At 41.1% G+C, this 17907-nt stretch overlaps 1 protein-coding gene across 4 annotated transcripts in view; it reads left to right on the top strand.

The window, feature by feature from the left end:
* The window catches only part of PHKB (phosphorylase kinase regulatory subunit beta), a 216756-nt gene that overhangs the window by 20910 nt on the left and 177939 nt on the right, over positions 1-17907 (top strand). For all 4 annotated transcript variants that reach the window (XM_048816935.2, XM_048816937.2, XM_048816934.2 and 1 more), the window contains one exon: positions 9977-10066. In XM_048816935.2, coding sequence (XP_048672892.1) covers positions 9977-10066 — 90 coding nt within the window. The remainder of the gene's footprint in view (positions 1-9976; positions 10067-17907) is intronic.

The following is a 17907-nucleotide window of genomic DNA, read 5'->3' as shown; positions in this document are numbered from 1 at the left end:
GTAATCCCCAGCCTGTGTACCCACCCAGGGCATGTGGAAGGTCTGCAGCTCCCCACAGCTGCCCATGTGGCTCTTACCCTGACCTGGCTCTGGCTTACCGCCTGGCCTCGGGGTGGGGCCTGGCCAAAGAGACGCAGCTGAGCCATGGTAAGAGCTGCCCGGGCAGCTGTGGGCAGCCACAGACCCTCTATTTGCCAGGGGCAGGGACATGGGCTGGGGGCTGATCTTGGCCTCCCCCCCGCCCCCATCCTAGACAGGTGGAGGGTTTGTGGCTCCCCAGGCCACTCTTACCCAGCCTGGGCTCCAGGTTCTGGCCTGGCCAGAGGGCAGGCCCTCAAGGGGAAGAGGAGGGTCAGGGTGCTGGGCCTGTGGCAAAAAATGGATGGGCAAGGTCTGTCCACTTTCAAAAAGTGGGAGGGCCATGGCCCTTTGGCCTCCTCTATTCCGGTGCCTCTGCTCTGAGTCCATGTTTTCAAGCAGAGGATGAATCGTAGGCACCCAAGTGTGATATTGATGGCAGCAATTTGTCAGTGCTTTGTGCATTCACAGAGCAGCTGCATACGGTAGACAGTCGTTTTTGGGCTAGAGAAACAAGCACTGATTGGTGGGATCGCATTGTCATTCAGGTGTGGGATGACGACCAGTGGGTACAGAACTTTAGGTTGCGTAAAGCAACCTTCATGGAGCTATGTGCTGAGCTGTCCGCTGACCTGTGGTGCAAGGACACCAGATTGAGAGCTGCCCTTTCAGTAGAGAAGCATGTTGCAATTGCTGTGTGGAAGCTGGTGAATCCAGTCTGCTACCAGTCAGTTGCAGATCAGAGGCTAGCTATGTGAAATGGTTCACCAGTACAAAAGTTTGAGAGCCACTGTTCCATAACTTTTATCATCTGCTCTGTTGCTTGCCTAGCAAAAGCAACATTCTCTTTTCTGTCCTGCCTTTCGGCTTCCCAGCACTCTTTCCATTCCCTGGTCTGTCTCTCATCGCGCTACAGCACTTCGGAGAACATGTTTTCTTTGCTGCACCTAGGGTTTTTTCTTATCTGCTGAAGCCGGTCTGCAGGGGTGCGAGATGTGTTCTTCAAAGTCTGTGCTGAATAGAAGGGAGATTGTTACATTCCAGCAAATGATTGAAATGTTTTAATAAAAAGTGCATTTTGCTAGTAGAAATTACTTTCTCTCTGAGACTCTAGGCAGGCACACAGCTCAGGGAGCACCCCAATCATGGTGAGTATTGGAAGTTGGGGGAAAGCGGTTGTGCGTATGGACAAAAAGGTCACGGCTTGCAGGGCAGCTTTGTAGGGAACTCATGCTAAAATTATCCCACACTTTTTCATATGCAGCCAACCTGCTGGCTGACATCTCGCTGCTGCGGGTGACCAGAGAAACCAGGGCACAGCTGCTGAATGCTTGTGGCTTTCACCCCGGTCTATATGCAGCTCAGCTATGTGCCACTTTGGTCCAGCTCCAGTGATTGCTAAATGGCATGGTAAAGTTTTCTACAATGGGGGAACTAACAAGGCTGTAATCCATTGGAATCTGTGGCAGAGGAGTAACAAGTAACTCTTTGAAATTTTCCAGAGCCTCTCTGGAGGATTCCCTGCAGGTCTCGATGTCCATCGATACCCTGCTTGGCCATGCAGATTAGCTACACAGAGCAATGTCCAGCTCACAGAAAACACTACCTACCTCCCACTTTTCGATTCCCTACACAAGCCTCAGCAACTTATCCAGAGTCTCATCTGCTTCCTGCTCGCCGTTGAGCACTTCTGGAGTGGAGAAGAGTTCCTGGCTGCCTGCCCCACCAGGCGACCCCGCTAGGAGCACCACATCCTCTTGTAGTTCGACTTCTTCATCTAGAATTTCAGCCTGCGGGTTACCCTCTTTCTGCTGCCTGCGAAGTATCCATGGGGCTATTGGCGATGGAGGAGGGGTCACCACCGAGGATAGCATTCAGCGCCTTATAGAAGTGGCAGGTCTTAGGCGCACCACCGGAGCGATGGTTTGCCTCCCTCACCTTATGGTACACCTGCCTTAGCTCCTTTATCTTCGCTCTGCACTGCTGCGTGTCCCGATCATAGCCCTTTTTGCACAAGCCTCGAGAAATTTGCCCATATGTGTCCCGATTCCTATAGGTCACTCACAGCTGCGACTGAACAGACTCCTCTCCCCATATACTGATCAGATCCAACAACTCAGTGGCGGTCCAAGCGGGAGCACGTTTGGTGCGATAGCCAGCCATGCTCACCTGGGAAGCTCCTCTGGGAAGCCAGCAAGCAGGAAATGAGATTTAAAATTCCCAGGGCTTGTAAGTGGGAGGGGCGGGTTGGCTGCAGGGCAGCGGAGTTCAAACCGCTGACCAGAGTGGCAGCGTGGGAATTGTGGGATTCTTTCTGGAGGCCAATAAAATTGCAAAAAAACCCTGGTGTCTACACTGCATGTTTGTCGACAATAAAGGGAGGGGAAAAGACAAAAGTCTCTTGCAGGGGTGGAAGTTTTTTGTTGCCAAAACTCGGCTTTTTTTCCGAAAAAAGGCCAAAGCCAGTTTTTGGCAACAAAACTTGCCAATGTAGACAAACCCTAAGACGTGTAGCAATGGAAAAATGAGTTCAGTTATTGTGAATGATTCATTTTTATATCACATTTTCTATTATATTTGTTTAAAATGTTACAGAATTGTTTTCAGTTATATCCTAGCAGCAGGTGCCACATGATTAATTTGGCAGTCTTTATTGCTAGTCTTCTTTCTCTATTAATATGCAAGACTGCACATCATGCATGTTCACTTTGCAAACTACCATTAGGGTTGTTTTTAATTAGAAATAATGAACATCGTATTCATAGTAAATGAACTGCAGCATTTGCTCGTATATAAAGTACTGACCAGTTTTCATCAGTATGTAAATGATGGAATACATTTTTAGTGGTATTCCTTCTTCCCCACCTCCTTTTCTCCTTACCACAATCAAAGTGTTTAAGTAAAAGGAAGTGTGTCATTTGTTCTCCTGAGCTCAACTGCTGCAATAGGGAATATAAATCTATGGGGAAAGAACTTTAATTCTTTTGATATGTTTGAGGATATTCTGTAACTCATGGTCAAAAAGCTGGTGGCCTAAACACCATCTGTCTTTGTTAGTCTATTGAACTAAAGGAGATTGTAATTTTAACTCTGTGTATATTACAACAAGATATATAATGTAAAGGAAAATAAAGTAGCTAATACTGAGCAACTTGTATATACAAGTGAATCCTAAGAAACTTTAACTTGCACATAATATCATTTTACTTACAAATGTCAGTAGAAAAAATGTCACATCACTTTTTTATTTTTAAAAAATTGACCCAAATTTTAGTCTCTTCAGATCTTGTTTATCATGGTGCACAACAGTCTCTGATTTTAATAAACATTTTAAGCTTGGGATTTTATGTTTTGTAATTTCTAAATCAAGCACAGGTAAAGTAATTCAGAATTGTTTTAAATTTAATAGTTGTGTTTATACATGCGAGTTTTTAAGTGTATTTTTTCTAATTAGTGTTCCACTGTTTTTTTTTCCTATTTCACAATTGAGTCAAACTTACGACCATACTTGGCATATAGTTGTCCAGTTTTTTAGTTTTGTTTTCTTTAAGCATCCTTGACATTTTGTTTTTGGAATGTCTTGACCCCAACTGTTACTTTCTCTATTAATTTATTCACATGTTTAAATTTCTATTCTTGTTCACTTTCTCTCCTTAATACCACAGTGGTGGTGAAGGGGCAGTATATTCAAATTCCATGGTTCTGTACAGACCTCAGGACTATATCTTAATATGAATTTTAAATATGGGCACTTGATAATGCATGGTAATGCAGTGAATAAACAGTAAAGAGTAAAACCAACCTCCATCGTGGTTAGAGAAGAACAGGTTGGTTTCATAGCACAGTGCAGAAGTGCCCCAAATGACTTTGTACTGAAAGTGCCAGTTCTGCTGTCAGAATATACTAAATATCTGCATTTCAAACTACTGTATCTCCAGCATCGTATTTGTTCAGTACTGAGTTGGAGGGAAGAGTGTTGCTTGCTGAATCATCACTACCATTTCCAGCAGCACCCTGGGGTTTCTTTGTGGTTGAGGTGTTCCCATTTAAGTATTGATCAGACCTGATCCTTCCTTATCTTGTGAGATGTATATGAGGAGTCACATTCTAGATGGAGTGATTGAAGGTCTTTTCATGTTAAAGTCTTAAAAGTTCTTCCTTTAACTTGTTTAAAGTTTAAACCATTATTTAAAATAAACTAGAAACTAATATGATAGAGTACCCATCATAGTATCTCTTTTCAGGAAAATGGCTGCCAGGCATCTCTGCAAATGGCAATTGTAGCTAACTTCATTTTATACATTACTTTTCACAGTAGACAGAGGGAAGCACTCCTCACCATTTGAACTTTGATTGTTTGTCCTGGTCATAATGGGTGAACTATACTTCTAAATGCCTCTTTTGCCCTATTCGTTACAGGGACCAATATACTTATTTTTTTCCTGCAACTGTGTTTGTTGGCAAATTACTCATTAAAGTTCTGAGACTAATTAATAAAAAGAATTATCTAAATTATTGATTGAAAACCTGACTGACTAAGAAACTTGCGGAGATAGATGAAGGAGGCATGCCTCGGGGCCCTATTTCACTCTGGGGTGTTGGCTACTTCCCACCACCCAACACAGATGTAATGAGGTTAAGAGGTGTCCGTATAAAATAAGTAAGAACTACTAATTATTCCTCAAGAAAGGCTTTTAATGATTTCCGACTATAATAACAGCATAAACAAAACAAGAAAAGGAAAAGGAAAACCAAAGACCAGCACTGAATAAGGATTAATACAAAAGGCAGATTATATTGAAGACAAGCACAAGTACATGTAATATTGTGGACCATTTCATAGGTTCATAGATTCATAGATATTTAGGTCAGAAGGGACCATTATGATCATCTAGTCTGCGAGTTCCTGAACAGTGAATCTACATATGCTGGTCCTGGCAGGTTATAATAAAAGCCCTGAAGACAAGCATAAGTAAAGCTATTATTCACCAGCTCTATATTCCTGGTGACAGACTATTTCAAAGGCAACGTAAAGCTGATGAACGATAGCACTACATGCACTTGCTCAGACTACTTAAAAGACAAGCACTAATACATGCAAAGCTATTATGCATCGGCTACCTATTATTGATTTTATACTACAGTATCGATACAACTATGATCAATTCAGCTCGAGTGACCAGACTTCTTTACTGCATAGACTTGCCATTCATTTGTCCGAAAATACGTTACCCTTCAGTCTGCCATTTTCCGCACTGGCCAGGTACAGACAGTCGAGAAGCGCACGTCCCTTCAGTTCAGGGGGTGTGGGTCAGGTTACCAAAAACACACACACACAGTCCCGTGCCTTCTTTCATAGAATCATAGAATATAAGGGTTGGAAGGGACCCCAGAAGGTCATCTAGTCCAACCCCCTGCTCAAAGCAGGACCAATTCCCAGTTAAATCATCCCAGCCAGGGCTTTGTCAAGCCTGACCTTAAAAACCTCTAAGGAAGGAGATTCTACCACCTCCCTAGGTAACGCATTCCAGTGTTTCACCACCCTCATAGTGAAAAAGTTTTTCCTAATATCCAATCTAAACCTCCCCCACTGCAGCTTGAGACCATTACTCCTCGTTCTGTCATCTGATACCATTGAGAACAGTCTAGAGCCATCCTCTTTGGAACCCCCTTTCAGGTAGTTGAAAGCAGCTATCAAATCCCCCCTCATTCTTCTCTTCTGCAGGCTAAACAATCCCAGCTCCCTCAGCCTCTCCTCATAACTCATATGTTCCAGACCCCTAATCATTTTTGTTGCCCTTCGCTGGACTCTCTCCAATTTATCCACATCCTTCTTGAAGTGTGGGGCCCAAAACTGGACACAGTACTCCAGATGAGGCCTCACCAATGTCGAATAGAGGGGGACGATCACGTCCCTCGATCTGCTCGCTATGCCCCTACTTATACATCCCAAAATGCCATTGGCCTTCTTGGCAACAAGGGCACACTGCTGACTCATATCCAGCTTCTCGTCCACTGTCACCCCTAGGTCCTTTTCCGCAGAACTGCTGCCTAGCCATTCGGTCCCTAGTCTGTAGCTGTGCATTGGGTTCTTCCGTCCTAAGTGCAGGACCCTGCACTTATCCTTATTGAACCTCATCAGATTTCTTTTGGCCCAATCCTCCAATTTGTCTAGGTCCTTCTGTATCCCATCCCTCCCCTCCAGTGTATCTACCACTCCTCCCAGTTTAGTATCATCCGCAAATTTGCTGAGAGTGCAATCCACACCATCCTCCAGATCATTTATGAAGATATTGAACAAAACCGGCCCCAGGACCGACCCTTGGGGCACTCCACTTGATACCGGCTGCCAACTAGACATGGAGCCATTGATCACTACCCGTTGAGCCCGACAATCTAGCCAGCTTTCTACCCACCTTGTAGTGCATTCATCCAGCCCATACTTCCTTAACTTGCTGACAAGAATACTGTGGGAGACCGTGTCAAAAGCTTTGCTAAAGTCAAGAAACAATACATCCACTGCTTTCCCTTCATCCACAGAACCAGTAATCTCATCATAGAAGGCGATTAGATTAGTCAGGCATGACCTTCCCTTGGTGAATCCATGCTGGCTGTTCCTGATCACTTTCCTCTCATGCAAGTGCTTCAGGATTGATTCTTTGAGGACCTGCTCCATGATTTTTCCAGGGACTGAAGTGAGGCTGACTGGCCTGTAGTTCCCAGGATCCTCCTTCTTCCCTTTTTTAAAGATTGGCACTACATTAGCCTTTTTCCAGTCATCCGGGACTTCCCCGGTTCGCCACGAGTTTTCAAAGATAATGGCCAATGGCTCTGCAATCACAGCCGCCAGTTCCTTCAGCACTCTCGGATGCAACTCGTCCGGCCCCATGGACTTGTGCACGTCCAGCTTTTCTAAAAAGTCCCTAACCACCTCTATCTCCACAGAGGGCTGGCCATCTCTTCCCCATTTTGTGATGCCCAGCGTAGCAGTCTGGGAGCTGACCTTGTTAGTGAAAACAGAGGCAAAAAAAGCATTGAGTACATTAGCTTTTTCCACATCCTCTGTCACTAGTTTGCCTCCCTCATTCAGTAAGGGGCCCACACATTCCTTGGCTTTCTTCTTGTTGCCAACATACCTGAAGAAACCCTTCTTGTTACTCTTGACATCTCTGGCTAGCTGCAGCTCCAGGTGCGATTTGGCCCTCCTGATAACATTCCTACATGCCCGAGCAATATTTTTATACTCTTCCCTGGTCATATGTCCAACCTTCCACTTCTTGTAAGCTTCTTTTTTATGTTTAAGATCCGCTAAGATTTCACCATTAAGCCAAGCTGGTCGCCTGCCATATTTACTATTCTTTCGACTCATCGGGATGGTTTGTCCCTGTAACCTCAACAGGGATTCCTTGAAATACAGCCAGCTCTCCTGGACTCCTTTCCCCTTCAAGTTAGTCCCCCAGGGGATCCTGGCCATCCGTTCCCTGAGGGAGTCGAAGTCTGCTTTCCTGAAGTCCAGGGTCCGTATTGTGCTGCTTACCTTTCTTCCCTGTGTCAGGATCCTGAACTCAACCAACTCATGGTCACTGCCTCCCAGATTCCCATCCACTTTTGCTTCCCCCACTAATTCTACCCGGTTTATGAGCAGCAGGTCAAGAAAAGCGCCCCCCCCAGTTGGCTCCTCGAGCACTTGCGCCAGGAAATTGTCCCCTACGCTTTCCAAAAACTTCCTGGATTGTCTATGCACCGCTGTATTGCTCTCCCAGCAGATATCAGGAAAATTAAAGTCACCCATGAGAATCAGGGCATGCGATCCAGTAGCTTCCGTGAGCTGCTGGAAGAAAGCCTCATCTACCTCATCCCCCTGGTCCGGTGGTCTATAGCAGACTCCCACCACTACATCACTCTTGTTGCACACACTTCTAAACTTTCTTTTTATCTGATCTGATGGCCATGTTTTAGAACAGACCAACCAAATCAGGGTGGGCCACATTGTTTATGTGGTTGCCCTAATTGTATAATTGATGCGTATTTAATTTTCATGTCCAATTGTTAGTTGTTCGTATAATTGAGGCCTATTTATTTTTGGTAGCCAATGAGATTTTGAATGTGGGTAATTTGGGGTTGATAAGTACATAGGAGTCAGCATAAATTGTTATCTGGTTGCAGCGTCGTGACCACAAGCTTAAGCTTTGTTTTTGCAAGGCTTGCATTTCAAAGCATACGGAAGTTTGAGGCCTAACATTTGCAATACTTCTATTTCGTTCAAGCTTGACAAGACAGTTGCTCAATTTATTCACAAAACTGAATTGGCTAGTTAAGTATTAAAAAATAATCTTTTCTTAGATAAACTATGGCTATATTAGTCGATGTGGGCTATAAAGACTGAAGAATCTAAATTAGGTTTGTTACCTTGTCCTCATTTTGTACCTCAAATTGTCACTGAAGTATACTATGCTTTTGAGTAAAACTTAAACACTACAAATCACTTAACATAATAGCTCTAGATATTATCAAATTAAACACTCATCAGTGGTAGTGTATTCTTTGTCATACATCCATGTACAGAAAGGTATTGCGGAGTCCTGTCATAGGAAAATTGAACACTTTCACAAAATGCAGATCCTCCTGTCGCTTGGAGATAAGGAAAGCGTACATTTCAGTAGTACCAGCTATCAAAGTTTTCCCATAATTTTAAAGAGAAAGATAATGAAACCTAGAATGCTGATTGTGGAAGGGAAAAATTGATTGCTTTTTGAGGAGGGAGGAAAAGAAATACTCCCCAATGGCATACAAAATTAGGTCAACCTCATGCCTGTCATAAGGATATAGATTCAAATATTGTGGTTCCCAGAGGCTCCAGTCAGGATTAGGTGAATTTATTTTCTGACACAACATCTCCGGGTGGTGGTATCGGTGTATCTTTTTTAGATATCTGAGTAGAGGATCCTGCATTTTCTCCATGTCCCCAATTTCTTAAGTTTATAGAACTTACCAAGTTTATAGAACTTACCAAGTTGTGAATTCTTTACTAGCTGCAAAACATGCCACATAGCTCTTACTGGTTATGAGGTTTAAAACATCATGGATATACAGAAGCTTGACTGAAGAAGTCTTAACTTTAAAATTAAACTAAAGCATAAGGAAATTAAATAATCATTTGGCCACTCATGGTCTTCTGGTTTCTTAAGCATATCGTGCTTCTTACCATAACAAGAATTCATTAATTCTAGCTCTCTCTTTTGAAGGAAGGCACCTCACTGCCTCTGACCTTATGAAGTGGTCACTCCTGAAGTAATTTAATTGTGGTGTAAATGTGCAAAGTTACACTGGTGTGCAATTTCTTTTTAAAATGGTTTTCATTTAATGCTGAGACTTGTCTTAAATGTGTAGGTAAACTAGTTCTGAATAATACCTTTAATAATATATAGGACTCTTGTCCTTTCGTCTCCTCTTCTAAATGCCTGGATTTAAATTCTGTAGCACCCAAAGAAATAGAACTCAAAGCTTTTTCTGAATGGAACTGTGCAGCTCATGTAGTAACAAGTTCAGATTTCCAGTAATTGAATGGTAGCTCTTACCCTCGAGGCATTTAGAAAGTGATTGTTGGCTAAGAAGTGGTGTGAGAGCTTGGCTGTGCTTACAGCCTGTGAGCCTGACATTAGTGTGTTTAGTATTGGACAATCATGTAAAATCAACTGGTTTACAGAAGAAGTAAAATTACATTTTTTTTAAGTGAATTGAAACTGAACAAAGTGTTATGTTTGTGTCTTAAATATTTATGCAAGAAAAAGCATGCTAAGAGTATTTTTAAACAACATTCCTGTGATAATTTATGGAAATAATTTTGATGTTGATAACTGTATTTTTAAATAATTTTTTGTGATTTTTTTTTCTTTAGGCTCTGTTTATGAACCACTTAAAAGCATTAACCTTCCAAAGCCAGAGGGAGAAAGTCTGTGGAATAAATTGGATCATTATTACAGAATTGGTAAGTAAAGTAAGGGGGACTCTTTGCAGTGTAACTTGTTAAAATTCCTCAACTGCCATAAAATTCTTATTTGTATGAATGACAGTTGAAAAAAAAAAGTATAATGAACTTGTTTGGATGTCCTCTATACCATCTGAAAACTCATGATCTTTCTCTAACTTTTTTCAAATCAACCTGCTGCTGATCAATTGCCATATTCAATAGGTCATACTGATTTTTATTGGATCTACTCTAAAAAATGACTACGTAAATAAAGCAACTTCTTATTCAGCAGAATGGCTCCGTAGATGTAGCTGTTTGAACCTAGAGATAGAAATAAATGTTTCTTATTTACTCATATTAGTCTTACAGAACCATTGCAGCTATGAGAGAGGGAGCTGGATTCTGTTGTTATGCATATTAAGTTAAGAATCACCTCACTGATTTGGTATTAGCTCACAGGTTAGTCTTTTAGCCTAATGAAGGGGCCAATATATATCTGTAACTTCTGTCAGTGTAGACCCTGTTACTAATGTAATGATTCAGAACATAAAAATTGTGACATTACCCAGGGTATAATCTGTTGAACAGCTATGTCCTCTCAGTTCTCCAACCTGGGTGCCTTTTATACTATTTTGCTTGGAGAGCAACCACTCCTGGCCTGCTCTCACACAGCCTCCAGCATATATATTACTCCCAGCTATACTGTATGAGTGCTTTGGCCAGTCACCCTTGAATTACACTGCAGAGCAACACGATCAAATTCCCAGTCCCAGACTTTGCCCCAGAAATGTGCATTTTGTATTGCCCAGCCCTCTCCTGGACAATACAAGCTCTTATAAGGTCCATTATTTTATAAATAAAAAGTGATAGGCACAAATCCTGTTATCTCAAATGGAGTTCCCCAACCACTTTAGTCCAAGCACACTGATTTATTAACTACAGAAAGATTTTAAGTGATTACAAGTAATGAGGCATAAAAGACAGAATTTTTTACAAAGAAATAAAAGGTAAAATGCAACTAACATCTAACTTAGTAAGCGAAACGATTTCAAAGCAAAAGTCTCTCTCACCACATATTTTAGCAGTCTTACTGGCTAAATTTCTTTCTGCCAGGATCCCTCCCCAATCCAGTGATGCTTCCTTTGTCCTTAAAGTGTTGCGATGCCGTGCATAGAGATGAAGGGAGAGATCTTTTGGGGCATTTGTTCCCCTTCCTTATAGTTCTCTTTTTTCTTTGAAAATCCTCTCCATTTGAGGTTCAGGAGCCAGCATGGCTGTGGGGGATGGGAACCTCCAGCTGTTTCTTTGCCAAAATGTAGATTTCTCACTGTCTTTTTGTCTCTGAGGAACTGGTTTGTGCCTGCTTTTCTAAACTTGGAACATGTCTCAGCAATGTTATACAGTAGAATTTTATAACTATGTACAATGTTGCCACACACATTTTACCAGGACAATAATGATCAGCAAAGTATGAGTTTTCAAATGATACTTCACAAGGCATACTTTACACAACATTTATCATAATCTTCTAAAAAGGATGAACATAAGGATACAGACTGTCAGAGAAATATGTAAGTACCATAAAACACAGAATGTCATATTTCTCAGATGCTGTCCAATATTCTGTTAAAAAGAACAAGTGTTTCTACTGTAGGAGTTTCTAAGTTTGGTTTGAAGTTATATTAAAATAAACAATAATTAAAACTAGATCACTCATTAATTCTGAATTCATTTATGTGTCTTATTTTATTCTCTTGCTCTGAGCCAACAGTGTAAAAGTTAGCAGCAAAACTTGCAAATGCCTTAAGATTTCATGAAAAATAACTCCTGATTTTTTGGGGGGTGAAATTAGTACTTACTAGCAGAAGTCACAGCCGTAATCCTGGTCAATATAAAAATTTTCAAGCATTTAGATTAGGATAGGTTATTATTTATTATTAGTTGCCTTTAAAGTGTTTGCTGTTTATTTTTAAAAGCTATGTTTATTATTTTTATTTTAAATTGAATCAGCCTATAAGAGAAGAACACTTGAGACACATTTCAATATAGCATCATATCACTTCTGTAAATTTTCCTTGGTGGTAATTAGTGTTCAAATTATGTACTAAGCAATGGTGAAAATGATGGGCCATTATCAAAGGTTAGTCTTTAAATGGAGGATGGAAAAGTTTGAAAGAAAGAAAAAGCTGTCAAGCAACATTTAAGGACCTTGTGAAACGCCCCTGGATGCATAAAACTTTACAGAAACTCAGTAAGAGTTTCAGGTTATGCATAGGAAACCCTCTTGAGGATTCAGGTGTTTGGTTTTTTTAATAGATTTTCTATGGCCAAAATAAAACTGAAGACTTCAAACACAAAAGCAAACTATCTAAACAGGGCAGTTGCCACTAAGATGCAACTACAATTATTAGGACTTCCTATACTTTTCCTCAACTCAGGGAGGCACTCCCACAAATTCTGAAATTCCAATCTGAAACCCTTTCTGAGGTTGAACCTACAAACATTCACATCACTCTGTTTTTTTGGGGCCCTCCCCTCAGAGCAGCATGGGATAGGGTACAAAAGGATTTGTATACTATATCACCACAGTGAGCAAAAATCTTTTTTCTTTTTTTTTTTAATTTAAAAAATGAATTTTCTAGTTTAAATTATTTAAATACAGGTTTATTTTTAAAACTAAACTGATTATTACATTGGAAATTGACAATGTAGGTTGAGGCCTAATTTTACTAAAATAATTAAAATAAAATAATATTAAACAGTACATGTGTTCTGCCAAAGTTTTAAAGAAAGTCATTTGACTGAACTAAACAAACTTTGACTAATTACCTGGAACTAGAGTTTGCTGAAGTGCTAAACCAGTTTTTGACAACAGTAACCACTTCTGCTCATGCAGAGAGAAAATTTTATTCGTTTCAGTTTATTGAACTAATTCTGTTCACCGACTAGTTCATTCAGAGTTGAGAAACCAGTCTGGAGTTCAGAAAACAGGAAAGACTTGTTTTCCTCTTCAGTCTATGAACGAAAATGAGATATACTCATTCTAAAATCTTGAAGGACATGTTCACCCAAAACAATCACTTCAGTTCACTAACTTCATCTAATAGTTCCTTTGTTCAATAAATCAGTTTTAAAAGCAAAACATGGTTTGATAAACTTCTTGATATTTATGTATCCAGCACACTTAAGGTAGTTTTACTTAAATGATAAAAATATTAAATGCTTTTTATACATTTTTAATTTAATTTGAATTTTCATCCAAATAGAGCTTGACACAAACCACAAGTAGGAATATTAATCCTCATCTAGTAAATGAGAAATGAATCACTCACCATAATAAAAAAGTAAAACTCTGAATAAATATAAGTTAAGCTTTATAGTTGCATAAATAAATGTGTGTAGATATAGCTTCTCCTCCCAGGTAGCAAAAAGAAATGTAACGGCGATGTTAAGTTACAAATCAACATGTTTTAATGGTTGTCAACCAGTGAGAAATCAGCCTTTCTTTAGGAAAATAATCAGAAGTACAAATGCAAAACAAGATGAAAATTGATTATTTATATCAAGGTTTCCTGCTTGCTGATTTAAATCATGATTAAACTTGGTGATTTCAGTCAATCAATCCACTCCACACATCAGAGTGCTGAACTTGTGCTTTTGAAATCACCAGTTATAGCTTTTTGTTTACTGTTGAATTCCTTTTGAATACAAATTTGTTCTAAGAACTTAAAATAGTTTCTTAAATCTACTGTTTTCACACAAGTGTGAGACCCTCGACACATACTCAGGGCAGCAAGCCCATCATGCTGGTCGCAAAGCTGCGGTACGTTCCAGTTTAAGGGAGCTAGCTTGCTGAGAGCTACTGCAGGTATATCCCCTTGATTTAGGAATCACACCTCCACCTTGACTCTAGCTGTTTTGCTATACTACTGGATATAATGGTGCCAATAGTTACAAGAATGAATGGGCTTATTGTATTTTCATAACATAAGTGACATCGATTTATTTAAATGTTGAAATACTTTTAGGTATCTATTCTGTAGTGTCTTCTAAATTGAATTATTTATCACTTTCTTCTAATTAAATTTGTGATCAACTGTAATCATACACACACTGTTTACTTAAAGGTGTAATGTTATCAAGAAATAGCTATAAAAATGCCTGTTGTCGTTTTTTAAATCAAGTCATGGTTGTGCGATTCACTGCCGAAATTTTAAGTTTAATCATTCATTGGTAGAGCACAGTAAACAAAAAAGATATGTCAGCCTGAAAAGGAGGGATGATACTCTATTAAAGCATGTGAAACCCCATGAAACCAAATTTCTGGTTCATGCTTGATCTGTACACATTTTATTGTTTTGTAGATTCATTGCTTTTGTCTTCCCCGTGGAGTGGATGGCAGTTCAATTTACTTTTAACAGTTGGCAATGGCAAATCTGTGCTGCTGTTCATCATTCATCTACTTCGGGCTCTACATGTACTGCAGCCAGTTTTCTGTTTCAGCTGAAAATGTGTTATTGAATTTAATCAATTCTAGAATGAGCTATATTAATGCTAGCAAAATGATTTGTCATAGAATATCAGGATTGGAAGGGACCTCAGGAGGTCATCTAGTCCAACCTCCTGCTCAAAGCAGGACCAATCCCTAAACGGCCCCCTCAAGGATTGGACTCTCAACCCTGGGTTTAGCAGGCCAATGCTCAAACCGCTGAGCTATCCTGGCCAATGGGAGCTGTGGAGTTGGCACTTGTGGCGGGGGCAGTGCGCGGAGACACACCCCCCCCCCCCCCGGCCGTGGAGACGAGCTAGCTGCTTATGGGAGTGTCATGGGGCTGGGGCTGGCAGGAAGCCTACCTTAGCTGCCGCACCACTAGACTTTTAGCACCTAAAATCTCCCAGTTTGACTTCAGTAGCCTCCGGGAGATGGGGCCTGATTCCAGGAGACTCCCAGTGAAACCGGGAGGGTTGGCAATCCTAACTATAGTGCAATCTCTTTATCATGAAAGTGCAACTTCTAAATGTAGATTTTTGTTTTGTTACTTATCTGCACTCAAAAACAAAACAATGTACAACTTCAGAGCCTACAAAACCACTGAGTCCTACTTCTTGTTCAGCTAAAAACAAGTTTGTTTATATTTACAGGCGATAATGCTGCCTGCTTCTTATTTACAATGTCACTGGAAAGTGAGAACAGGCGTTCTCATGGCACTTTTGTAGCCGGTATTGCAAGGTATTTATGTGCCAGATATGGTAAACATTCATATACTGCTTGATGCTTTGGCCACCATGCCAGAGGACATGCTTCCATGCTGATGGCACTTATTAAAAAAAATGCGTTAACTAAATTTGTGACTGAACTCATTGGGGGAGAATTGTATGTCTCCTGCTCTAGTTCACCCACGTTCTGCCGTATATTTCATGTTATAGGAGTCTCATGATGATGACCCAGCACATGTTAATTTTAAGACCACTTTCACTGCAGATTTCACAAATGCAAAGAAGGTACCAATGTGAGATTTCTAAAGATAGCTACAGCACTTGATCCAAGATTTAAAAATCTGAGGTGCCTTCCAAAATCTGAGAGGGATGAGGTGTGGAGCATGCTTTCAGAAGTCTTAAATGAGCAACACTCTGATGCCGAAACTACAGAACCTGAACCACCTAAAAGAAAATCAACCTTCTGCTGGTGGCATTTGACTCAGATGATGAAAATGAACATGTGTCGGTCTGCACTGCTTTGGATTGTTATTGAGCAGAATCCATCATCAGCATGGATGTATGTCCTCTGAAATGGTGGTTGAAGCATTAAGGGACATATGAATCTTTAGCGCATCTGGCACGTAAATATCTTGCGATACCGGCTACAACAGTGCCATGCGAATGCCTGTTCTCATTTTCAGATGACATTGTAAACAAGAAGCAGACAGCTTTATCTCCTGCAAATTTAAACAAACTTGTTTGTCTGAATGATTGGCTGAACAAGAAGTAGGACTGAGTGGACTTGCACGCTTTAAAGTTTTACATTGCTTTATTTTTGAATGCAGGGTTTTTTTGCACATAATTCTATATTTGTAAGTTCAACTTTCATGATAAAGAGAGTGCACTACAGTACTTGTATTAGGTAAATTGAAAAATACTGTTTTGTTTTTACAGTGCAAATATTTGTCATAAAAATAAAGTGATCCCTGTACACTTCATATTGTGTGCTGTAATTGAAATCAATATATTTGAAAATGTAGAAAACAGCCAAAAATATTTAAATAAATGGTATTCTATTATTGTTTAACAGCGCAATTAATTTTGTTAATTGCTTCACAGCCCTGAATGAAACACTTTTTATTTTGTGACTTTTGTAGCTTCAGATGTTGGTAGGTTTTTTTGTATGAAGCTAAAGTTTTACACTTCATACTTACAACTGTGAGACATAGAAATTTTCCTTTTACTTACTAAAATATGTTGCTGTAGCTGATTTCTGGGCTCCTTCTTGGATGATAATTACTGAGCACTGTTTGGGCTTGTCTACACTGACAAGTTTCTGCACAGAAAAGCAGCTTTTTGTGCTAAAAGTGCAGACGTGCACACACTGCAAAGACACTTTGTGCGGAAACTCCTCAGTTGCAACGCTGCAAAAAACCACTTCGCCGAGAGTCGTATGGCTATTTGCACAGAGGCTCCAGCACTCTTTTGCCAGAGTAGACACTTCATTGGTTTCTGCGCTGTAACTGGCCTCCGGAGCTGTCCCATAATGCCTCATGTGACTGCTCTGCTCATGTGACTCTACTGCCCTGGAGACATGCGCCCCTTCCCTTTCAAAGCACTGTTTCTGACAGCTCTTGTGTGCTGTGCTGATCTGCTCCAGGACACAAAGCAAACCATTAATGTGGAATGCTCGTGCTGTTGAACACAGAGGTAAGGGTGTGTGTGTGAGAGAGAGAGAGCGCTCAGGGAGGGAGGCAGGGGCTGATGTTAGGGTTTCCCCCTCCCCCTGCCTCAGGACTGGTTGCTTCCTGCCGCTGTATCAATTTATGAGACAGCATGCTGACACACTCTCTGGCCCCCAAAACACACACTCCCCCCACCCATACACTAGGGTTACCATATTTGAACATTCAAAAAAGAGGACACTCCATGGGGGGGGATTTGCTCACGCCCCCCGCCCCTTCCCCAACTCTACCCTCTCCACCCCCATTCCAACCCCTTCCCCAAAGTCCCCGCCCCCTCCCGTGAGCGCATCGCATTCTCCCTCCTCCCCCCTCCCTCCCAGCCTGTTTCACACCTGAAACACCTGTTTCGTGGCACAAGCTCTGGGAGCTAGAGGGAAAAAGCGGGCACTCTCTCGAATGATCAACATTCACTCTCTTTCTAGAATGATAAAAATAGGAAATGATAAAATGATAAAAATGGGAAAAATAATAATGGCAAAATGCTGGACATTTTTATATATTTAAAAATTCTTCCCAGATGACGATTTAAGAACCAAAAAGCTGGACATGTTGGGAAAATACACTCTTCTCCCATGTCTCCCCCCACACATACACACTCTTCAGTTGAAAAGGAGCTGGCAATGTAATAGGATTGGGAAACCTGCATCACGTGATGCTGTGCCTGCCCCATGAGGCATTGCAAACCCTTCCCAAAGTACCCTATGGCCAGTTGCACAGTGTGATTGCTGTTCCTTAGGCGTCAGAGAGTGTTTACACTAGCAGCACTTCCATCGTCGATGAGAGCTGCGCTGTATGGCAGCTATCCCACAGTACAGCTCTCTCGATAGGTCTTGTGGGAAGCGGGGGGTGAACAGAAGGCGTTCTGGGTCCCTGCTCAGTGCCCCATGATGCACTGCTTCATATCCCATCAGCCCC

Source organism: Caretta caretta, chromosome 12 (assembly GCF_965140235.1).
Source record: "Caretta caretta isolate rCarCar2 chromosome 12, rCarCar1.hap1, whole genome shotgun sequence".
Lineage (NCBI taxonomy): Eukaryota > Metazoa > Chordata > Testudines > Cheloniidae > Caretta > Caretta caretta.
The sequence above is the reverse complement of the archived record's forward strand: the minus strand, read 5'-3'. Positions and strand labels throughout refer to the sequence as shown.